Source organism: Lepidochelys olivacea (assembly GCF_965140295.1).
Source record: "Lepidochelys olivacea isolate rLepOli2 genome assembly, chromosome: 10".
NCBI classification, from domain to species: Eukaryota; Metazoa; Chordata; order Testudines; family Cheloniidae; genus Lepidochelys; species Lepidochelys olivacea.
In genome coordinates this window covers 13,502,279-13,527,059 of record NC_140420.1, presented here as the reverse complement: position 1 = coordinate 13,527,059, position 24,781 = coordinate 13,502,279, and the positions used below count along the sequence as shown (strand labels likewise).

The window sequence follows — 24,781 nt, the reverse complement described above, 5'->3', positions numbered from 1 at the left end:
TGTCACCTGGATTATAACCCATCACTCATGCATCAGCTGGAGCACAGCCAACATGCAACTAGAAATACTTGATGGGTTTAAAAACCTTCTTGAGACATTTTGATTCAAACTTTCCGCTAAGCCTCAGCTTGGCTTCCTTTGTGCAAGCACAATCTTCCCTTTCTATTTTTCTGTTAGTCCCAGCTCTATTGGTGCCACATGGGTTTATTATGATGATCTGCTAAGTGTGGGTACAATGTTCAAAAAGAACGAAGTGACTACATCCCGTTTTCAAAAGTGACTGACACACTTAGGTTCCCAAGTCGCTTCCGGGAATGGGACTTCCAGGCTTTTGAAAATTCTGCCTTCTTTGCTCACTATTAAACAAGACACATATTCCATGCTCCAAGGAGCTTGATGTTTCAAAACTAAGCAGCGAAGTCTCCAGGAAGAGCAACGTTATATTGTCTGGTCTCCAGTTTACCAAACAATGGGCTTGAGTTTGTTTGGTACCAAGCAAATGCAACTGCCATTGACTCCAATGGAAGCTACAGGTCCTCAGCACCTCTCAGGATCAGGATAACACAGCAAGATTTGGGGCCAAATTCTGATGTATCCAAAAGGTGCAATGGCCCCTCAAGTATGGACTCAGGTATGCTGCAAAACCAACGTTAATAAAGGCCCATATTCTATCCCCCGCCCGCCCATCACGACCTCTGTGCAATCTATACTATTACAAGCATATTTAGAAATGTAGACACCCTTTCAAAAATACCATACTTAGCTCAAAGGAAAGAATTTAATCTGAAATCAGAAAATTGCAATTGAAAAGGCAATTATAGCAGATCTTTCTTATTCATTAATTATCACCTTTAAATGTCTCCCCATCACGGGAATATGCAAAGTCAATTCAGATAGTTTAATCATGTTATGGTCCTGGGAACTTGGCAACCGCATTAGCAATGCCACACCTGGTCTCACCCACCCGCTGAGTAACAAGGATTAGAAAGATTAACAGTGTCTATAGCTCAACTCATGGTGAAGCAGAGGCTAAATCTGCATGCGCTGGCAGTTCTCAGTGCATGTCTGGTCAGTATTAGAAGGCCTGTGCAAACTCGGCATAGACCAGCCCCTTTAGGTTTGGTTAGAGTCACAAACCTCCATGAATTCCTCTTCCCCCATAACTGCCTCCCAAGAACCCCTGCTTCACCTTACCTTTTGATGTCTTCAAGGGAACTGGTGACCTGACCCCTCCTGTTCTGTTCAGGCCAAGGCTCTTCGTGGGTCCTCTGGTGGTGCCAGCGTGCTGTTCACTGCCAGACCTTCAGCAGGGTCTTCAGAGGTGGATCTGTGTGGGTGACTTCACCTCAATCCACCCAGGGCTGTTCTGAAAGGGAAGAGGGGCATGGTGGAGGTGGGGTCCCACTCATAGGTCAGGAGATGCTGGGAAACGACGGCATTCCCAGCCAGCTCTCTACTGAGTTGCCTGCAGCAATGATTCGCAGGGAACTCCCTGGGGTCGGTAGCAGTAGCACCATCATGCCAGCTATTTCTCAACCCCCGTGCATCTTTGCCAGGGAACACCCGCCATAACCTAATATCGCCATAACCCAAAGCGCTCCCTGATTACAAGTGGGTTTTTGGCTCTGCACAAAACTTTTGACTGCATTAGTCATGGGGAGATGGCGACTGGCTGACACATATGTTCAACTTTGGTCACCATATCTTCAAATGGAGGCAGCGGAATTGGAGGGTGGTGGGGAGTCCGGGATGGGGCAATAGGACTGATTATAGACATGAAAAACCTCTCACAGAAAGAGAGGTTGGAAAGGGTGCCACTGTTTGCATGAGAGGGCAGATGAATAAGAGGAGGGGCATGAGAAAGATAGATAATGAATGGTGCAGAGAAGCTAAATCAGACACTTCTGTTCGGCATTTCTTACTGTAGAAGCATAAGTGGACATTCATTGAAATTGAAATGCAGCAAATTAAAAAATAATAAAAGGAAATACTTTTTACACGATGCACATGTAGACTGTGGAAGTCATTGCCATGGGATATCATTGAAGCCAAGGATTAAAACAAATTGGACCCCAGACCATCCAGAGTTATAATAAGGAAGATTTAAAAACCCCAAGAATTTGGGAAAGGATGGAAACCTTCAAGCTTTTGGTCGGGGTGGGCAAACTTCTTGGGCCGATGGCCACATCTGGGTGGGGAAATTGTATGCGGGGCAGGGGGTTGGGGTGCAGGGGGTGTGTGTGCAGTGTGTGGCTCAGGGCAAGGGATTGGGGCAGAGGAGGGGTATGGGGTGTATGAAGGGGGTCAGGGTAGGGGGTTGGGGTGCAGGTGGAGTGCGGACTGTGGGAGAGAGCTCAGGACAGGGGTTTGGGGTGCAGGAGGGGTGCAGGGTGCGACAGGGGGCTCAGGGCAGGGAGTTGGGGTGCAGGAGGGATGCAGGGTGCAACAGGGGGCTCAGGGCAGGGAGTTGGGGGGGTCAGGTGCAGGCAGGGGGTTCAGGGCAGGGAGTTGGGGGCAGGGTGCTGGAGGGGTTTGGGCTCCGGCCTGGTGCCGCTTACCTAAAACAGCTCCGGGGTGGCAGCGGCACGCCGTGCAGCTCTGGGAAGCGTCCAGCACCACGTCCCTGCATGGCCCCTGGGGCGGGGGGCACAGGGCTCTGAGCGCTGCCCTTGCCATGCCTCCAGGTACCTTCCCCGAAGCTCCCAGTGGCCGCGGTTCCCTGTTCCCGGCCAATGGGAGCTGTGGGGGGGTGAGGGGGGAGGCGGTGCCTGGAGGCGAGGGCAACGTACTGAGCCCTCTTGCCCCTCCACCCCCGGGGCCCCAGGGACGTTGTGCCGGCCGCTTCTGAGAGCAGTGTGGGGCCTGCGGCACCATGGGGGGCAATCCTGCGGACCGGATCCAAAGCCCTGAAGGGCTGGATCCAGCCCGTGGGCCGTAGTTTGCCCACCCCTGCTTTAGGTCATAAGCCAATCTCCAGCTAATGGTGATGAGGCAGAAAAATTTCCTTTGCGCAGATTAACCCATAATTGTCTGGTGTAGTTTCTTGTACCTTCCTTTGAAACACCTGATACTGGCCACTGTCAGTCACAGGTTACTGGGCTAGATTGACCACTGGTCTGGCTGAGTCTGTGTTCCTAATGCTCTGTGTGTAGTTACAGAGAAGGCACTCATAACAAAGAAAGCTAATGAGGAAGTCACTAGTAGGTGTCTCAGAGACTCACAGACTTTAAGGCCAGAAGGGACCGTCATGATCATCTAGTCTGACCTCCTGCACAATGCAGGCCACAGAACCTCTCCCAATCCTGAAATAGACCCGTCACCTCTGGCTGAGTTACTGAACTCCTCAAATCATGGTTTAAAGACTTCAAGTTACAGCAAATCCACTATTTACACTAGTTTAAACTGGCAAGTGACCCAGGCCCCATGCTGCAGAGAAAGGCAAAAAACTTTACAGATTCTGTTCTCCCTCACATTTGCTTTACTTTAGTGTGACATTAGTGGAGCTATTCCTGATTTACGCTCATGTAAATGAGAGCAGAATGAGGCCCTCAGTATGGAGAATGCTGATATCCTAACCGCTGATTGAAAAACACATGTTGAGGCCCATCTACAATGTACACATATTTGTTTAATGATTCAGGCTTGTGCACACATTATGCCATACTGCTGCAATCTGCACGATATAAATAGGAATGGCTAGGGAGCTAAATAGGGACACGCCTTTAAATCCCCTTCACATGCATTGGACTAGGAGAGTTTATTTCAGGTACAGCATGGAAAATGGTTTATATTTTGTTAATAAAAACATGCCTATAAACAGGTCTATAAAATCATGACTGGTGTAGAGAAAGTAGATAACGAAGTGTTGTTCACTACTTCTCATAACACAAGAACTAGGGGTCACCAAATGAAATTAATAGGCAGCAGGTTTAAAACAAATAAAAGGAAGTGTTTCCTCACACAACGCACAGTCAACCTGTGGAACTCCTGGTCAGAGGATGTTGTGAAGGCCAAGACCATAACAGGGTTCAAAAAAAGAACTAGATAAATTCATGGAGGATAGGTCCATCAATGGATATTAGACAGGATGGGCAGGAATGGTGTCCCTAGCCTCTGTTTGCCAGAAGCTGGGAATGAGCGACAGGGGATGGATCACTTGATGATTACCTGTTCTGTTCATTCCCTCTGGGGCACCTGGCACTGGCCACTGTCAGAAGACAGGACACTGGGCTAGATGGACCTTTGGTTTGACACAGTTCTTAAGACTGTCCCTCCCAAATATGGATGGTGAAGAGGCATGCTCCTGATGTGCACATATCAACTGGTCTGATTTGCCTTTACTGCCAGTGTAAGAAAGAGGAGAACCAGGCTCAAAGGCCTTAAGAAATATAAATGGTATCTGTATGTTGAGTACCCAGCGGAGAATGCAAATGATCACTGGGCACTCTTGCACAAAGGAGACGCTAGCTACCCCAGGCAGTTATCGTGTTAGCAGATGGTCCACTGAGCCTTTAAAATATTTCCTTTGAAAAATTTGTGTCGTGTGATATCACAGACAACAGAACTGGACAATGGTCTGAAGTCAGATGGACACTGAAACCTGCCATACCCAATCTAGCCCAATCCACCACGTGCACAGGTTTGGAAAGTTGCTTTTGGGGAAGTTGGGCTGGAACAGTGGCTGTGGGGTTAATCTGGGGACCTGGATATGCACAGCAGTCATGTTGTACAGTGGGTGTCATGCTGCTTGGGAATTTGGAGTCATGCAACAGCTGCCAAATAGTTTCGGAATCCGGACTGGGGCAGTGGGTGCAGCAAGATCTGGAAATTTAGATTTCAACTAGGAGGCTAGAGCGTTTGCTTTTCAAGGGTTGATCTCTGTGTGTGCTCAAGCAGGGGAGCACGTAGCAAGTGGCATGTCAGGGAAACACGTAGCAGATGCATTATCTAGACAGGAATTTCTTGTCATCACAAAAACCCCATGTAACCTTGTCATATCAAAGCATCACACCCAAGGGCCTGTTTCCAAAAGGTCTTTTCTACAGCCATTTAAAACTATTTCTGAAAAATCCCTTTTTATTATTTAAACATTTAACAAAGTTAGCGCAAAATGCCAAGGTGGTAGGTAGCAGCACATAGCTCCATAGGCTGGGGGTATGGCAAGCCAAAAAATCCTGCAAGACAGCACAGGTCATAGTGGCTTGATGTGTTGGGGGTATATTGACTGTTCCTTTCTGAAGGGAACAACATGCTTGCTTGGTGGTTGCTGTGGATGGCAGTGTATGCAGCTGTTGAATAGCATACAAGCCTTCTCTCTCACACTGCACCCCTTCCTCTCTAAACATGTCCCTCATGGTCATGGAAATATACTCCAAAGTGACAACAGCAAATTTGGCAGGTCCACTGTATCCCACATCAGGGTGCCATCAGGATGTCTGCATCATGTGCATTATGACAACAAAGGTTTTTGCACCTCTTTACATGCCTGCAGAAGCAGGAGTTAGTCTTGTAACACATTTTTGGAACCAAGGCTGTCCATGAGCGAATGACTTCTGCAGGCCGTTTTATAAAAATTGCTTCCAGACCTCCATGTATCATGTAACCAAAAATTGAGTTTGTCTGCATTTTTGGAAGGGCTAAAAAGCACAATGAATTTCACTGGTCCTACAACACCCAGGAACAATGCTACATATTTTTGAGCCCCCATCTACCAGTACTGTCTCTAACTATTTCCGTATGTACATCTGTAGAGCACTTGTGTAACATGAATGTAGGGGAAGCTGCAGGGCACTTCTTGGAAATGAATGTAAAAAGCCCCAGACATGTTCACGCATGATTGCCAGATCCGAAGTTGGGTTGACTGGTAATCAGAGTTCCTCTTCCAACCCCACTAGGAATGTGGTGTATCAATAAACTCAATTCAGATGTTGGAGATTCATGTAGAATTGTTGTATTTTCGGCCATCATTTTAGAATGCTGGTGCAAATGGAAAGCATTTTCACGTAGGGCAAATGATGCCAAACTAATGAAGCAATTGCTTCAGTAATGTCAAGGATTAACTATTCTGTGCCTCATCTTGCTGTCATTCTTGGGAAGATCTCAGTTAAAGACTGCTGCTTTTAGTTTACTATTTTCACACAGCCCTTCTGCACATCACTTCCACTCTTACTGGCTCCTTGTTAAGCTCCATACTGACAGCAATTATTCTGGGATGTGGCATGAACATAACTGCTGAAGGGTAAGATTTCATTGCAATTAAGGCTATTGATTTACAACCAAATTTTCAACTACCATGCACTAATACACTTGCAAAATGTGCTGGTACATCCATTTGTACTCAAACTTGTGAATTTGTGTGTGCAAACAAGTATTTGTGCATGCAAAGCCGGAAGTTGGGTGCACAACTACCTGCTTTGTCCACACAGTTGCACAAGGGAAGGTCATGCCTGACTAATCTAATCGCCTTTTATGATGAGATTACTGGTTCTGTGGATGAAGGGAAAGCAGTGGATGTATTGTTTCTTGACTTTAGCAAAGCTTTTGACACGGTCTCCCACAGTATTCTTGTCAGCAAGTTAAGGAAGTATGGGCTGGATGAATGCACTATAAGGTGGGTAGAAAGCTGGCTAGATTGTCGGGCTCAACGGGTAGTGATCAATGGCTCCATGTCTAGTTGGCAGCCGGTATCAAGTGGAGTGCCCCAAGGGTCGGTCCTGGGGCCGGTTTTGTTCAATATCTTCATAAATGATCTGGAGGATGGTGTGGATTGCACTCTCAGCAAATTTGCAGATGATACTAAACTGGGAGGAGTGGTAGATACGCTGGAGGGGAGGGATAGGATACAGAAGGACCTAGACAAATTGGAGGATTGGGCCAAAAGAAATCTGATGAGGTTCAATAAGGATAAGTGCAGGGTCCTGCACTTAGGATGGAAGAATCCAATGCACAGCTACAGACTAGGGACCGAATGGCTAGGCAGCAGTTCTGCGGAAAAGGACCTAGGGGTGACAGTGGACGAGAAGCTGGATATGAGTCAGCAGTGTGCCCTTGTTGCCAAGAAGGCCAATGGCATTTTGGGATGTATAAGTAGGGGCATAGCGAGCAGATCGAGGGACGTGATCGTTCCCCTCTATTCGACATTGGTGAGGCCTCATCTGGAGTACTGTGTCCAGTTTTGGGCCCCACACTACAAGAAAGATGTGGATAAATTGGAGAGAGTCCAGCGAAGGGTAACAAAAATGATTAGGGGTCTAGAACACATGACTTATGAGGAGAGGCTGAGGGAGCTGGGATTGTTTAGCCTGCAGAAGAGAAGAATGAGGGGGGATTTGATAGCTGCTTTCAACTACCTGAAAGGGGGTTCCAAAGAGGATGGCTCTAGACTGTTCTCAATGGTAGCAGATGACAGAACAAGGAGTAATGGTCTCAAGTTGCAGTGGGGGAGGTTTAGGTTGGATATTAGGAAAAACTTTTTCACTAAGAGGGTGGTGAAACACTGGAATGTGTTACCTAGGGAGGTGGTAGAATCTCCTTCCTTAGAGGTTTTTAAGGTCAGGCTTGACAAAGCCCTGGCTGGGATGATTTAACTGGGAATTGGTCCTGCTTCGAGCAGGGGGTTGGACTAGATGACCTTCAGGGGTCCCTTCCAACCCTGATATTCTATGATTCTATTAATTATTCCTGAAAATTCTCATCTACATGCACAAAGATGAGTTTTGCAGGCTCAGTCAGGTTCAAGTGCAACACTGATGAAGGTCCATTAGAAAATTTGACCAATAATATCATAGTTCTCCATATTTCATTAAAATCAGCAGAATAAGTATTGGTAAGATTGCAGATTTTAGCATATTTCCCTGGTCCAGCTGTTCAGGCCTTGTAATGTTTTACACTCACTTTGTACAGGCGAAAATGACTGTAGAATGTGCAAGACAGAGCAGAATTTGGCCCACAGTTTCTACCTAAGATAGAACAAACAGGAGGAGATGCACCCACCACTACACACCTTTACTGAGGTGGGCATGGTAACCGTTTGCACACATTGGGCCTGAAGCCTTATAGCCAAGTGCCAGCCACTGTCTATTCCAAAGGCCATAATCAACCACAGTGACTCTCAGCTCCCATGACTACTTCTTGAAGAGTCTCGTGGTTATGGCACAGATCTGGGCATCAGAAGTGCTAGGGTTCGACTCCACACGAGGAAAACAGGCTGTTGCTTACAGTACTTGTCAATGACAAATCCTTATGTTTCCCCCTTTCAACAGGCATCGAAAATGGTCTCTCTACACTAGGGCCTTTTGATCCCACCTTCACTAGAAGCTACACCATTCTGAAGCCAGAGGAGGACGACCCACTGCTGACAATTCAACAGGCCATTGCCCTAGGGTAGACAGACCCCCGGGGTTCTATTCTTATCTCTGCAATTGACTTACTGTGTGATCTTGGGCAAGTTACTTCACTGTCCCGTGCTTCTATTTCTCCATCTGCACAACAGGCATAATGGTACTCATGTCGCTGCTCATAAAGTGCTTTGAGATCCTCAGGTGAAGGCGCGACAGGAATCGCAAAGCTCTATCATCAGACACACATACTCCTGCACAAATATGCACAGGCTTGTAACCCGAAACCCTGTTTATTGCTGGACAGACATTGCAAACTGCTTAGACCACATTCTCCAAGGTGTTTAAGGAGGGTGGAGTTTACAGTATGTATTTAGGTGTTTTGCAAACCCTAATAAGAGCAGAAAACGTGTGGCAATCGCAAAGAACAAACATAAAACCTGCGGCTACACTCTGAACAGCGCCACTGCATTTCTTTGTTATTGCTTCTAGCCCAAAAACCAGATTACAGCGAGAAAACAATGGCTTTTTTAATGCCATTTATTTCTGATCCTGCATTAATCTGTCTGCTAGGTGCACTGCTTTTATTAGGTGCATTTTATTTTTCAACTGGCTCTAAAAACTCACCTTTTAAACTGCCTCCTGGTCCACCTCCTCTTCCGATCATTGGCAACCTGCATTTGCTGGATATTAGAAGACAAGATAAATCACTATTGAAGGTAGGGGGGGAAAAAAAACGCCTCATGCATTTTAAGTCTGCCTCAGCTAAACCAGTGAGAAGACTTTGTTGTTGTTTATTAATCTGAATTAAATTTCAGAGCTGTAAAAATTGCACGGTAATGTTGTCTCAAGCTTCTTCTAGCTCCTGTCTATGTGGTGGCAATCTCATTTCTGATCAAGCACTAAAAAAGGGCCCCTGGGGGTAGTGTGGATTTTTTCATGTAAACTTGATAAGGTACATAAAGTATACAATGCATGTGGGACTTTAAATATGAACTTGACAACTCTCATACCCAAAGGGCTTTTAGACTATTAGCAAATAACTAACATGAAAAAGAAAATCCCTAGGAAGAAGTAAGAGGATTTCACTATAAAGAGTCCAATAGCCACATAAGGAAGGGTCAAATCCAGATATTCTTATGCAGTTGTTACTCCATTCCTAAGAAGGCAAATTCCCATTGAAATCGAGGGAGTGGCAGAACAACAGGATGGATTAATTTTGTCAAGTAGCTGGAATAAATATCCTGTGAATTCTTCTGTTAACTTGTAATTAAAACCACTTATCATTGTCTAAACAGATAATGAGTTCTTATCTGTAAGAGGATGCTGAAAAGGAGCCTGTCAGGCTAGGGTCAATCCAGGAGCTTTGCTTTTCCTTACCCCAAGAGAAAGGTTTTGCAAAACTTCTCCCTGGCTGTCTGAGCATGTTTCCTTCCTGCCCATCCAGCTCTGCCTTGGATCTGTTTCTGCCAGGGTTTAATAAACAGTGCAACAAATATTTGGGGTCCTGGTGCATGACTAGGACTCTTCGACACTAGGGTGATACAAATAGTAAAACAGCTATCATTGCAGGGTTCCATCCAGTGCATAGTACCTATTGGTTACTAACATGGGCTATATCCTTAGCGCATTGACCTCACGCAGGGGGATTTGCACGGTCAGAAGTTCTCTTCCCAGGGCCCAAATGCAACGAACGGGCTGTGGATGAGGCTGCCCTCTGCCATCTATGTTTAGGTTACAAGGCATTGAATTTGTGTAGTGGCCACACATCTCTGTGTCTCCAACCCCTCTCTGTGCTGGCTTGAAGCACTGGCATGGTGACTTTGTGTGCAAATTGTGGTGTGTTAAAAGCCTTCCACCATTATATCATTGGGGGTGGGAGTCAGAATTCACCCCATGTGCTTAGACCCTACTTTATCCCTTAACATATGGAAGGGCGTGAAACTTTGCAATGCTTGAAAAATGAAGTTTCTTTGCAGGGATCCCATTCTGCTCCCCTAAAAATGCAAGATACGTAGCGGCTAGCAGCATGTACACACATGCCACCCCCATGAAACTAGGATTCTCTCCCCAGGGTGTTATGCTACATGCAGAATGCCTATGGGAGTCATTAGCAAACATGATTCTTTACCAAACATGAACAGGAATCTGCCCCCCAGCACAGCCAGCTCCTGCAGACATACTTATGAAATTAGACATGGTGGAGGTGAGGTAGTATCTTTTGTTGAACCACCTTATCGTGGTGACAGACACAAACTTTGGAGCTACAAGCGCTCTTCTTCAGGTCCGGGAAACGTAGCAAGAGTGTCACAGCTAAAAACAAGATTGAACAGATAGTTTAGAGAAGTTAGCAAAAAAAAAAAAAAAAAAAAAAGTTCAGACGTATCAAAATGTCGACATTTTTGGAACAAAACATTTAGATGTTTCCTTTCAAAACAACTTTCAGTATGAATTTTATAACGTACAATTCAATAGAATACAATATAGTAGAATATAAAGTCAAAAAATCAAAACGAAACATTTTGATGGAGCCAAAACATTTTTTTTTAAATATTTTCTTTCATGGAGAATTTTGCAATTTTCAGTTTTCATTCCAAATCGGAACAAAAAGAAATTAAAAAAACTTGAAATCCTGCATGAAATGGAATTTCTGTTCTTTTTCTGTTCTTTGTAACAACAGGTCTGTTTGTATCTGTCTTTCTCCTATTCCGCCATTTTGTTTATTAACTGATTCCCATTCTATAGGGGTCTGTTTGTTCTTTATTCTCCTTCTTCTTCAGAACAAAACCAGACTATTAGCTTCCTGTAGACCTAAGAACATTCTCTTGTGGCACTGAGCTCAAACACCCCACTAATAGTCTATACCAGTCTATAGTCTATAGATTATACCAGTCTATACCATACTATCCTTTTAATGACTATACTTCAGCTACCTGTCATGGAACCTTTTTCCCCTTTCTAACTACCCAACACTGATTCTGAATCAAGAACAGACTTCAATGACTTCCTAGATTTTCACTGACTAAATTAAGAGAAATGCAAAGAGTAAACAAAGTGCGTAAACACTGGGGATTTATGAATATCTCATTTTTAGCATTCAAGTGTATGTAAAAGTATGAGTTTGTTTAAAATACATGGGGCCAGATTTCCTGGTGTGAATGCCACAGAGTTAGAGATTGGAGTGTGTGTGGTTTTCCCCACACAGAACAGGACTGAGCTCCTACTAGACCAATGGGTCTCATGCATATGCTAGTCAGATTAGTGCTATAAACAAATACACCAGCGTACGCCTTGGGTATTAAGAGGAAATGAGGGATTTCTGAATGCGCTGTCTCCACTGATGACACTAAAATCCTCTTCCTCTTTTTCAGCTAGCAGAAAAATATGGGCCAGTGTTCACCCTCCACTTTGGGTCCCAGAAAGCTGTGGTACTGACCGGATATGAAGCCGTGAAGGAGGCGCTCGTGAACTTCACGGATGAATTTGTAGACCGACCACCCATCCCAATATTTGAACAAATCCAGCATGGAAATGGTACTAGCCATTGGAGATGTGAGAGCTTCAAAAGGGCTCAGCCTTGGCCTAACTCTTCTCCTACTGCCACCATTGCCTGAGCACTTTTGGAAGTCCTGCCCCAAGTCTGTATTTTAGCCAAACTGACCCCAAAATTCTGCTTTTCCAGTTTATTTAGAATGGCTTGCAGCTGTTGTCATTAGCGGCAATTACTTTGGCAAACAACTTTGTAACCAGTTAACATCCTGAATTTTAAAAAATGAGGGCAGAATTTTAAAGGCACAATGGCAAGTAAGTGACTAATTCCCATAGGCAGCCAATGTGAGTTAGGTGCCTCACTGCCATGAATGCATTTTACCTGAGGTATCAGTTCATGAGAGATGAACCATACTGGATTTGGCACTCAGGTATTTTGGCACTCAGGTATCTCTTGCCAGTCAGTGCTGCCATTTGGGATGTATTCATTCCAGAAAGTCCTGCCTTCAAAAATCACCCTTTGTAGAACAATAGATCACAGGTTCAGATAAGGGTTATGGGCCAAATCTGTGATCCCTTCCCTCAAACAGCTCCATCATTTCCCCAAGGCAGTTCCTCCATTCCCATATCCATGAATGGCTTAGAAAACATTTTACCTGGATCCTCCTCTTATTTCTTCCACTCTCTAGCTCAAAGTTTAACTAGGAGCTCCCCCATCAACTATCACACAGTGCTCCTTGAGTACAATGTGTGATAGAGCCCCCCCAGTCACACTCTGAGAACTGATCTCAGTGCTACAAACTGACAAATCAATGGAAGGAGGAAAAGAATTGGTCAGAGTCAGTATATCTGTAACACTGATATAATGGGGGGCAGTAGAAAAGCTTTCACATTTAGCTCCTAGGTCAATTCTAATGTAGATCAGCAGCTATTACAAGCGGCTGACTTTTAGTATCTGGGTGAAATGAGTTTGGTAGGATACCGTCCACGTCACATAAGCAAACACTAATACCAGTAGTAAATAACAGTCTTATTGGTAGCTTCAGCAGAGATGCCAAGGATTGACTAAGGGCTTGGAGACTCTGTTATCCCTTGACCACTAGAGGTCATGTCAGATCTGGGGCACAGCCGGAAGCTTTTGCCTCTGCTACCCTTGCAGCACTTGTTGAATGGACCAACAGAGGATTTAGGTCTTCAGAGCTGTTAATCTGGCCCATTACATCAACATTAAAGTCACACAGAAAATGTATTAAAAAACAGAGTGCTCTAAATGCCTGGTTGCCTCCCACATGAGTGTGATGGCAAAGACTGAACCAGGAGGAAAACTATTTCCATGAAGTAAAAGATGGCTAGGATTGGTGGATGGAGCTAGGAGGAGGACATAGAAATGAATGTCAAATGGGATAATGGGACAGCAAGGAGAAATGGAGGGAGAGAAACGGTGGAGATATTCTCATATTCTTTTAAGTAGAGTAGGATCCCCTTGAATTCTACGTTCTCAGCAATCACATATACCTCACATATACCTCAGGTGTGTTCTTTTCTAATGGAGAACTGTGGAGAACGACACGAAGATTCACTGTGTCAAGCATGCGCAACCTTGGAATGGGGAAAAAGCTGATAGAGGAAAGAATTCTTGAAGAGCTTCATTTGCTTATTGAGATGATCAAATCTTTCCGAGGTGAGCTGGGGAAGATTAAGGTTAAATATCGCATTGCGCAGACTTTTCAAACACCATTGTAAACACAAGTCAGCGGTGAGGCTGCGGCATGAGAGTTGTGTTTATGCTTTTGTTTGTTCTTATTATAGGTGAACCATTTAGCCTCAAGTCATTTAATGCTGCTCCAACCAACATCACCTTTCTTATGCTGTTTGGGGACCGGTTTGACTACAAAGACTCAACCTTTGTCACTCTGTTAAGACTCATAGATGAAGTTATGGTTCTTCTTGGATCTCCATTCTTGCATGTAAGTAACTCTTTCCGTGTATTTTGAGTCATACAGGCTCCATGATCCAGTGCAGAAGATCTCAGGCTGTAAGAACTAGCACATCCCATCTAAAACTCAATACTATTCGGGGTGCTGCCTTCATAATTATAATCAGTGTCATTAAAATGGAGTCTGATCCTCAGACCATATTTGAAACCAAGCTGTATACTATGTAATTGCAATCCGCCTACCACCATTTACAAATCATTGGTCTAACAGACTGAACAAAGGGACTGTGAGTTAGGAATAACCCTGTTATGCAGGGTTAGATTCACTCTGAGAAAGGACAGGAAGCAGCACTGCAAGCTTCCCCAACTCTCCAGCCAATGTGCTTCAACCATGACATGGGAGGAAACCCTTCTAGCCCCCAAAAATGGAATTCAGGCTCTGCACCCTCTTGGCCTCAAGGCTGAGATTACCAGTGAGCATGAGATATAGTGTCAGCTATATTCATGGATTTTGTAACATGCCCATAAGATTGAAACTCCAAGAACATTTTGTGTCGTGACTATTTTCCACATCTATTAGTGACCTGTACTGAATTATACTTACTAAACGAAGGTTATCTACATTGCATCTGTAACAAGAAAAACTTGTCTGGGTGGATGAAATCCACTGGTTGGTCTATAGGTCCCTAGACAGTGTCACAAATCCACAGTGTTCCTGAGTGTTGTAATTTGCATTTGGATCGTTAATTCAACTGCGGGGAAAAAAATCACATTTCACCAGCCAGTTCCCTCTATTGTTCATGTGAGGATGGTCACATGCAGGGTTTATTCCAGCCAGTTCATTGCATGTATCACACTAGGAAACTAAGGTAACAGTTGTGTTTTAGTATGAACTGGTATCACAGTATCTATTTGATACTAATGTGATAGGTAATAGTGCCGAATGGAAGATATCGTGCTCATGAAACAGTTTACTAACGTGCTAGTTTCAGGTAGCGAAATATGAATAACTGGTGCCTGGAGTTACAACCTACTAGTTCTTGTTTTTATTCTCTTCAGCACAGACAAGAGCAACATCTTTGTGGCCAGGCTGCTGATAGCCTCTATGATACATAAAATAGTCCCACTGAGAATTGCTGTCTGGTGTGGATTTGAGATGAGAATTATGCTATAAGAATTTTAGCCCTGTACTGAGTGTTGGTTTCTGCCCCCAAGATTTGAGACTTGTGACAGTGTCAGGCCAGATTGCTACAGTAGAGTGTTTTGTTTTTGTTTTTATAAGCATCAGGTTTAATACAAACAAGGGGGAAGTCCTTTTTCCACACAATGGCAAGTTCAACTGTGGAACTCATTGCCATGGGATAGGAGGTAGATATATTAGCCCCAGATTAAGCAGATCCCTTTTCCCCGAGTAAGATAATAGGCTGTTCCAGAACAATCAGGAAGCTGCTGGAACCAATTAAGGCAGGCTAATTAGGACACCTGGAGCCAATTAAGAAGCTACCAGAATCAATTAGGACAGGCGGGCTAATCAGGACACCTGGTTTTAAAAAGGACCTCACTTCAGTTAGCAAGGTGCATGCGAGGAGCTAGGAGCAAGAGGCACGCAAGAAGCTGACAGTGAGAAGGCATACTGCTGGAGGACTGAGGAGTACAAGCGTCATCAGACATCAGGAGGAAGGTCTGGTGGTGAGGACAAAGAAGGTGTTGGGAGGAGGCCATGGGGAAGTAGCCCAGGGAGTTGTAGCTGTCACGCAGCTGTTACAGGAGACACTATAGACATCTGCAATCCACAGGGCCCTGGGCTGGAACCTGGAGTAGAGGGCGAGCCCGGGTTCCTCCCATCCCCCCAACTCCCTATTTGATATAAGAGGAGCCGATCTGGACTGTGCGTCCCACCGGAGGGGAAGGTCCCTGGCCTGTCCCCCGACTCATTAGGTGGGCCAGCAGAGACTGTGGGGATTGTTCTCCTCCTTTTCCCCATGCTGGCCAGTGATGAGGTTAGCCGAGTAAACGGCAGGTTTGTGCCACTAACAAAAGACGCCAAACTGAGGACTGCTGTAAACCTCTGAGGCGAGCAAATCCATCAGAAAGTGCAGAACCCACCAAGGCAGAGGAAGAACTTTGTCATAGACTTTATCTTTTTAATTTATTCTATTTGTTCTTATATGTCATTTTACTGTGCATGACAGTGCAGCCTTTGCCTGCCTCCTTTGTATTTTCTAATCATAGTTCGTGTTCAGAGGCTATGTCTGTGTTAACCGTGCTTCATAGGAGTCAGCAAAGTACTTAATCATGTACCTAGCCGCACTGAAATCAAAGGACTAGATTTTGTTGCACAAAGGGAACTTAATGTGACCAGAGGAGAATTTCCTTTGTGCAAGGGAACTCTCAGCTGGCATAGCCAACTCCCGCTCCAGCCAAACATAGGGGTTACAGGGTCAGCATGTCAGGGACATTTTGGCAGGAGGGGCTTGGTGGAGTAGTGCACTCAATTTGTATCTAGAATAAGGTTCCCAAGGGACCCTGCACCTGTGATGTAAGTTAGAGCTGCTTCCTTTTAGCTTTGCCCTTGTGCTGAGACCTGGCACCTCAGAATCAGGGAGACATAATTGGCTCCCTTGTGGCCTCGTCGCTGCATTTTAGCAGAGCCCAGATGCAGTAGAAAATCTGCTCCAATGGGACCACATAGTTAGGCCTGTCCTTAAGAACCTTGCTGAATCAGGGCCTGAAAGTGTAAGGCCCAGCCCTACATTCGAATGTGCTAGCTTCACCCAGGTAGAGTCCCAGTGATATCAGCATTGCTGGTTATCATTACAAACCTCTTTTGGGCAATGTTATGGACCTCTAATGACAGGCCGTCCCAGAACCCTTTTGCATGGCTCTTTCTGTATCTTGGCACTTTGAGTTTAATGCCTCTATTTTTTTTCCTTACTAGTTTTTTAATTTCTACCCATTCCTTGGATTATTTCTCAAAACCCACAAGATTTTACTTAAAAAAATAGAAGATGTGCGCATCATTTTAAGGAATTACATCCAGATCAGCAGACAAGATGTCAACGAGAACTCATTGAGCTACATTGATGCATTAGTGTTCAAGCAACATGAGGTATGTGACTGAGATGCTCCATTTACAATTAACTCTGTTTTCAACAAAAACACTTAACTAGATCCTGATCTCAGCCACATCAACTTAACCTTCCTGAGGTCAATGCCGTTATCCAGATGTAACTGAAATCAAACTCTGTTCCCTTACTTTTGCCATAATTTATCTAGTGAATGTTTCACCAAAATCAGATGTGAAAACACCACCCCACTTTATTATCTATGATCAACTGTTTGTTCCTACAGGAAAATCAATAGGGTTTCATGAAGAATGAATCTGACCCTTGTGTTAATAAAGAAACCAATCATTAATCTAATTGTTCTAAAAGGAATAATACACTCAAAGAAAGTTAGTTGTTATATCACAGCTACATGTCCTGGCCCTGAATTTATTTCTTGCATCCGGCCACTATGATTTCTAAGACAGATTGATCTCAGTGTAATATTAAAACAAAAAACATTGAGACTCTAAGCTTTTCTTCTTTAAAACAGAGCTGGGCCAGATATGCACACTGCACCTCCTAGCCACTCATACTGAGCTGGGTTCAAGGATCACTATGCCCCAACAGTCTGGCAGGGGAGAATGTTCACAAAAAATCTTTGCACACATTCCAGCCGGGCAGGTAGAGTGGGAGGTGTCTCTTGGAGGTTTGAAATGATTGAACTCGAATCTCCAGCTGCACACAGAAGGGAATAGGTATTTCCAACCCCTCCAAAATGAACTGCAGTGGTGAGTTTGTGAATACCATCCTAAGCAGAGCTCAGCCCTGCTTCAGATTAGAGATGAACCCTGAACCAATCGCTTGCATCAAAACACCTCTAGTTTCTGGGGAAGTTCAGCTCTCCATGCAAATCTGCACTGTGTGGCTCAGACCAAACTCTGCCCTTGGTTCTGAAATCCTTTGCTGGCTTCCCCTTGGCTCACAAACCAAGGAGAATGCCAGAAAATGCGATGGACAAGGTGGGGCTTCCCAAAGCTTACTCAATGGTAATTTTGCCTCAGTCAGAGTGAACAAGAGCACTTTCAACACTAACTGAAACTTGTGTGTTTAAAGGAGACAAACAAGAAAGACAGCCTGTTTCATGACGAAAACATAATCGCCTCTGCACTCGACCTGGTCATGGCTGGAACTGAGACAACTGCCACAACATTGCAATGGGCCATCCTACTGATGATGAAATATCCAGCGATCCAAAGTGAGCCGCTCTCTGTTTTCACTCTTTGTCCGTGCCTTGTTTTAATAAGAAGGTCAGGTTAAGTGTCCGATGTTTAGATGCCAATGCTGCTTTCGCCCCAAAAGCTGCATCCCCTCTCTTTATTATTAGTTATTATTTGTACTGCAGCAGCATGGGGGAGCCCCAATCATGGGTCAGGACGCCAATGTGCTAGGCACTGTATGAACATCAAACAAAAAGATTGTCCTAGTCCCAAAGAGTTGGCAGTCTAAGCTGATTAAGGCTGGTTTCTGTCTTCCAAAACTGGATTTTTCTATTTCCTCGTGGGAGCATGTAGAGAAGAGTTGTATAGGTGGAATCATACAAAACAAAAACAAAACAAAACACACATGCCTGAAATCCAGAGAGACTTGGGGTGCCTGAGGAAGCCAGGTTTAGGTTTGAAAAATGTGGTTTGTTTTTGCCAAAGCAAATTCAAAAGTGGGGAGAGAGGCCTTCCGATGGGACACATTTGTGTTTGCTTCTACTTTTAGAAAAGGTACAAGAGGAGATTGGGACCATTGTCCAATCAGGAAATCAGGCCACATATGAAGACCGGAAAAACATGCCATTTACAAACGCGGTGATACATGAAGTGCAGAGATTCATCACCCTGCTGCCACACGTTCCACGGTGCACATCTGTTGACACACATTTCAGAGGCTACTTCCTCCCCAAGGTATGTATCGCATTTTTTAAATGGATACCAGTATGTTCTGCCCTTTGCCAACAGCAATGAATGGATACTTAGATGCTAAGGGCCAGATTCTGCCAGCCTCATGTGAGTAATTCCTCACTCCAAGAGGAGTTCTGTTTGACTCAGTGGGGCTATTTGCAGAGTGAGGTACTCTGGAAGGCTGGCATGCAGGATCTGGCCCCATGTTTGTAGTTTTCAAGGCAGTGCTGGGGATTTAGCCATCTTCTAAACACCCTACCCGGCCTTGAAAATCTCAGCCTGTATTATGTACAGTGCTCTGAATGAAAGGGTTCAAATCATCTATGCAAGTGCACCTGGTAGAAACCAGAATTAAAGCTGGAATTTGGCACAGCCAACAGGTAAAATCCAGGTTTCAGTGAAGCCAGTAGCAAGATTCACATTTACTTCAATCAGACTGAGGTTTGGGTCACAGGAAGAAGCAAAGCTTTAACAGCAGGGTGGAGACTGACAGAGTAGATCAGCAGAATTCAATAATCTTTGAAGACCAAATCCTGCAGCCCTTCCTTGCCTCAGCCACCAGTACTCACACAGTTACAATGTCCTTGCCCATCTGAGTATGGCATTAGCAGCATCATGTCCTACTCTGAATGTTGTTGTTGTTGTTATTTATAATTGCTACGGGGTAGCACTGAGGAGCCCCAGCCAGGGCCAGGACCCCATTGTGTTAGGCACTGTACAAACACTGAACAAAAGGATACTCATTGCCCCAAAGAGCAATGAGCAATGTACCTCTAAGAGAATTCCTCAGGATTGGAATGTCAGTTCAATCAGAGGTTTCATTTTGCTTTTGAATGTATAGAGGTTTGTAGAACCCAACACCTCTTTTAGTTTGTGCCTCATGTTGTATTCCAGGGAATAACCGTGATTCCTTCCCTCACTTCGGTGCTGCTGGATAAAACACAGTGGGAGACACCACATGAGTTTAATCCCAACCACTTTCTTGATGCTGGTGGGAAGTTTGTAAAGAAAGAAGCTTTCCTGCCATTCTCCACAGGTAATTAAGGGGCCCTATCCTGAAAGGAGCAGAGGGTTCTCAGACTCTGGCAGGATCAGGAACTTTGTACTAGGAAACAGAGCATTGATCAGGAGAGATCTATTTCAGTATTTCAAAAAGGATCAAACCAACCTAATACCCAGCCAAGCAAAGCCAATGAATCTGCAACAGACCTAACTTATCTCAGCATAAGCCTTCCCTCTAACAAAATGGATCAGTTCTCAACTGATACAAAGGTAGACAAAGGGAAGGAAGGGTGTTGGCTCCAAAAGAATAAGGAAGGGAGCCCAAAAGGTGCTAAGGAGAGGCCAGCCAAAATAAACAGGACTTGAATGATACCCTAAACCAGAGACAGGAGGCTATACCATTGACTTACTGTGTGGCCTTGACACATCACTGAATTCTTTCTGGATTTTAATTTCTTCATCTGCAAAATACAGTCAATAATACTCGGTCACAAGGAGGTGGTGGGCTTAATTGAAAGATGCTAGACCAGGGGTGGGCAAACTTTTTGGCCCGAGGGCCACATCTGGGTATGGATATTGTATGGCGGGCCATGAATGCTCACAAAATTGGGGGTTGAGGTGCGGGAGTGGGTGAGGGCTCCGGCTGGGGGTGCGGGCTCTGGGGTGGGGCTGGGCATGAGGGGTTGGGGATGTAGGAGGGTGCTCCGGGCTGGGATGAGGGGTTCAGAGGGTGGGAGGGGGATCAGGGCTAGGGCAGGGGGTTGGGGTGTAGGGGGGGATCAGGGGTGCAAGCTCCAGGTGGCGCTTACCTCAAGCAGCTCCCAGAAGCAGCGGCATGTCCCCTCTCTGGCTCCTACATGGAAGCGCGGCCAGGCGTCTCTGCGCGCTGCCCCATCCGCAGGCAACGCCCCTGCAGCTCCCATTGGCCATCACTCCTGGCCAATGGGAACTGCTGGGGCGGCGCCTGGGACAGGGACAGCATGCGGAGTCCCCTGGCTGCCCCTACGCGTAGGAGCCAGAGGGGGAATATGCTGCTGCTTCCAGGAGCCGCGTGGAGCAGGGCAAGCCCTCAACACTGCTCCCCAGCATGGAGCGGGGCAGGCCCCAGACCCTGCTCCCTGGCGGGAGCTCGAGGGCCAGAGTCAAACGTCTGAAGGGCTGGATGCGGCCCCTGGGCTGTAGTTTGCCCACCCCTGTGCTAGACAGATGTGTAAAATACTGACCTACTCCACCCTTCTAAATGTGTATTTGTGTATGCACGCACGCACGCACACACATATACACACACACACATGCAAACATGCAGCCAAGGTGGAATAAATCAAACAGCCCATCCCAAGTATTCAGATGAAGTTCCGACAGGCAAGGAACATTGCAAGGTATCAGGTATCCTGTGAAATTCCATCCGAATCCCTCTTTAGTGGAGAGGTGTCCTCTAACCAGCCTCTCTGCTGTGGCCCAGCAATAAATGTTTCCAAATGCTGTTAATTTCCAAAGCTGCCTGTTTCCTGGCCTGCATGTGCTGCCATCCAGCAGAGTGCATTACAAGTGGCCACAGCTGGAAAGAGTAGCCTTACTATGAGGTTTACAAATCCCAGCACTGCAGGAACCCTGAAGTACTGTTGTCAAGGTTCCTCCCCCACTCTGAACTCTAGGGTACAGATGTGGGGACCTGCATGAAAAACCTCCTAAGCTTATCTTTACCAGCTTAGGTCAAAACTTCCCCAAGGTACAAAATATTCCACCCTTTGTCCTTGGATTGGCTGCTACCACCACCAAACAAATACTGGTTACTGGGGAAGAGCTATTTGGAAACATCTTTCCCCCCAAAATACTTCCCAAATACACCCCACTTCCTGGACAAGGTTTGGTAAAAAGCCTCACCAATTTGCCTAGACGACTACATACCCAGACCCTTGGATCTTAAGAACAATGAACAATCCTCCCAACACTTGCACCCCCCCTTTCCTGGGAAATGTTGGATAAAAAGCCTCACCAATTTGCATAGGTGACCACAGACCCAAACCCTTAGATCTGAGGACAATGAAAAAAACATTCAGTTTTCTTACAAGACGACTTTTAATAGAAATAGAAGTAAATAGAAGTAAAGAAATCACCTCTGTAAAATCAGGATAGTAGATACCTTACAGGGTAATTAGATTCAAAACATAGAGAACCCCTCTAGGCAAAACCTTAAGTTACAAAAAAGATACACAGACAGAAATAGTTATTCTATTCAGCACAATTCTTTTCTCAGCCATTTAAACAATCATAATCTAACGCATACCTAGCTCCATTCCTGGTCTATCCCCTGCAGAAACCCAGCATATAGACAGACACACAGACCCTTTGTTTCTCTCCCTCCTCCCAGCTTTTGAAAGTATCTTGTCTCCTTATTGGTCATTTTGGTCAGGTGCCAGCGAGGTTACCTTTAGTTTCTTAACCCTTTACAGGTGAGAGGAGTTTTACTCTGGCCAGGAGGGATTTTAAAGGGGTTTACCCTTCCCTTTATATTTATGACAACTGTAGAGGAAGATTGCCTGCAGAATCTCTCAAATCCTGCCTTGCAACCCGATACTTTACAGCTGTCTCTGTTAAATGTCAGCTGTGGAGTCCAGATCAGGAGTCCAGCTGTGATTCTGGACCCCGCTCTCCAGCATGGGGTTTGCTGCTACAGCACTGCATCAGCCAGGCATTTGCATTTTTGATGCAAAAATCATCAGCAGTGATTTTTTGATGTCAAAAGTCACGTTCTCACTTTCCCCGATTTCTTCATGATGTCATCTCTCAGATACTGTCATTCTGGGGCAGGGGATCCTGTTAATAAAGAAAGAGTCTTACGGGAGCCAAGAACAAAAGACAGTCACCAAAGTGTGACTGGCTGGGTGATAACCTACAAGTCTTCAAACCATTCCACCTTTGGGGAAGGGAACATTTCTCGGGAAGGCTGATTTTTAAGAGAAAGAGGTTGTTTGAAAGTGCTCAGGGGGCTGGGGTGTCAGGATAAGTCTGTGGATGATGTCTGTGGACTACAGTTGCATCTCAAGATTTCAGCCTAGATACAGAGCCCCACTGTGCCGGGTGCTGTACAAATACACAGCAAGAGGTAGTTCCTGCCCTGTAGAGCTCACAATCTAAACAGACAAGACAGACACAGCATGGGAGGGGAACAAACACACAGAGAGGGGAAGTGACATACCCCAGGGTCACACAACAATTCAGTGGTTGAATTCAGATCTCTAATTATGTCCTATCCACTAGAGACCACAGCCTGCCACAGAAAAGGGTGCACAATAATTTCATGTATTACATAGCCTGGCAATTTACCATGTGGCTATCACCTCCTTGCTATATGAACGTGTCTGACAAAGGAATCAACATGCATACCGTGGCAACATGAGCTACTGGCATAATCATCTGGCTACAACACAGATTATTTTGCTGTAACTATGTCAGTTCAGCTGGGTACAATGGTACACGAGGAGTCCCATTACTGCTCCTAATAGATCACCTGATGACTATAATATTAACATACATCACCTCTGTAACTATTTCTCTGACAGTTAAATCTAATCATTTTTGACACTGCAGGGCGCCGGAATTGCATTGGAGAAAGTCTGGCCAAGATGGAGCTGTTTCTGTTCTTTGTAGGGTTGCTGCGGACGTTTACTTTCCAACCCCCGCCAGGGGTCACAGAATCAGAGCTGGACCTTGCGGTTCCTCAGACTACTTTTACTTTAAGACCACAGCCTCAGTCAGCCTGTGCTGTTCTGTGTGAATAAGCAGGACAGTATTAGGGAATCATTCCTTTGTATTGACTTTGAGTGCATAGGACATTTCTGCTGAGCGCAGCAAAGAGAAGGCAGAGCCTTGGAGAAATGGTTAATACGTTTCACTCTCTGCTTCTCATAGACTTTAAAGGACAATTGTGCAGTCCACAGAACCTCACCCACCCACTCCTGTAATAGACCCCTATCTTCTATAATGTACACGCTCCTGCACCTATGGAATGAGCTGTGTTCTGAATAAGAATACTATGGGAATCTGACTGTAAAAGCTACCTCTCTCAAGAAGACTAGAGCACCATTAATCTGTAATGGGCAGAAATGCTATAGGGGCCCCATGCTAGAGCCATCCAATAGAATCGAGTGCAGGGGTTCTCAAACTTCATTGCACTGTGATCCCCTTCTGACAACAAAAATTACTACATGACCCCAGGAGGGGTAATGAAGCATGACCCTGCCCAAGCCCCGCTGTCCCGGGTGGGAGTGGGGGCAAAGCCAAAGCCTGAGCCCTGTCACCCCAGGTGGGGGGACAAAGCCGAAGCCCAAGGGCTTCAGCCCCTGCCAGGGGACCTGTAACCTGAGCCCTGTCACCCAGGGCTGAAGTCCTCAGGCTTCAGCCCTGGCAGTGGGGCTCGAGCTTTGGCTTCAGCCCTGGAAAGTCTAAGCCAGACCTTGCGACCCCATTAAAACAGGGTTGTGCGACTCACCTTGGGGCCCCAACTCACAGTTTGAGAACTGCTGATCTAGTGAATGTCTTCAAGGTTTCTGTAGCCATTTGTAGCTTCTACCAAAATTCTACTAGGCTATCCTCCCAGAGATGCTCCAGATGTCAATGGTGGAGGCTGTAGAACTGAGAAAACTTGACTTGTTCACGTGATTTGAGAATGGCCTTAGAGGGAGTGAGCAAACACTGGAAACTGACAGAGGGAGTTCTGTCTCTGACAATACAAGTCTGCTTCATCGTCTAAATGAAAGAGAGAAGAGATGCCTCTTGAGACCCGCACTGGCACCTGACTATAAAGAGCTGATGACATGGAAAAGTAATCCAATGCCATGCACACATTTATGGATTTCTGCCCTCCTTGGGCTGGCTAAATCAGAGAAAACGTTCTTCTTGTTCTCCACACAATAGATAACTAGTCTGACTTTTGGAACCCATCCTTGCAATTGGTTTTGAGTGAGGTCTGACAGATTGTTCCTGTGTCAGCTGGATAACTGGGATCAGGAAACCAGCAGA

At 45.4% G+C, this 24,781-nt stretch overlaps 1 protein-coding gene across 1 annotated transcript in view; it reads left to right on the top strand.

Annotated features, from left to right (window-relative positions):
* CYP2W1 (cytochrome P450 family 2 subfamily W member 1) overlaps window positions 1-23,541 on the top strand; it is a gene marked incomplete at both ends in the record, with an annotated part of 34,966 nt that extends 11,425 nt beyond the window's left edge. Inside the window, 9 exon segments of the mRNA XM_084640339.1 lie at window positions 8,829-9,055; window positions 11,708-11,888; window positions 13,357-13,506; window positions 13,635-13,792; window positions 16,700-16,870; window positions 17,922-18,063; window positions 18,576-18,760; window positions 19,652-19,793; window positions 23,351-23,541. Of these exon segments, the coding sequence (XP_084496465.1) occupies window positions 8,829-9,055; window positions 11,708-11,888; window positions 13,357-13,506; window positions 13,635-13,792; window positions 16,700-16,870; window positions 17,922-18,063; window positions 18,576-18,760; window positions 19,652-19,793; window positions 23,351-23,541 (1,547 nt within the window).
* Window positions 23,542-24,781: the final 1,240 nt, after the last annotated feature.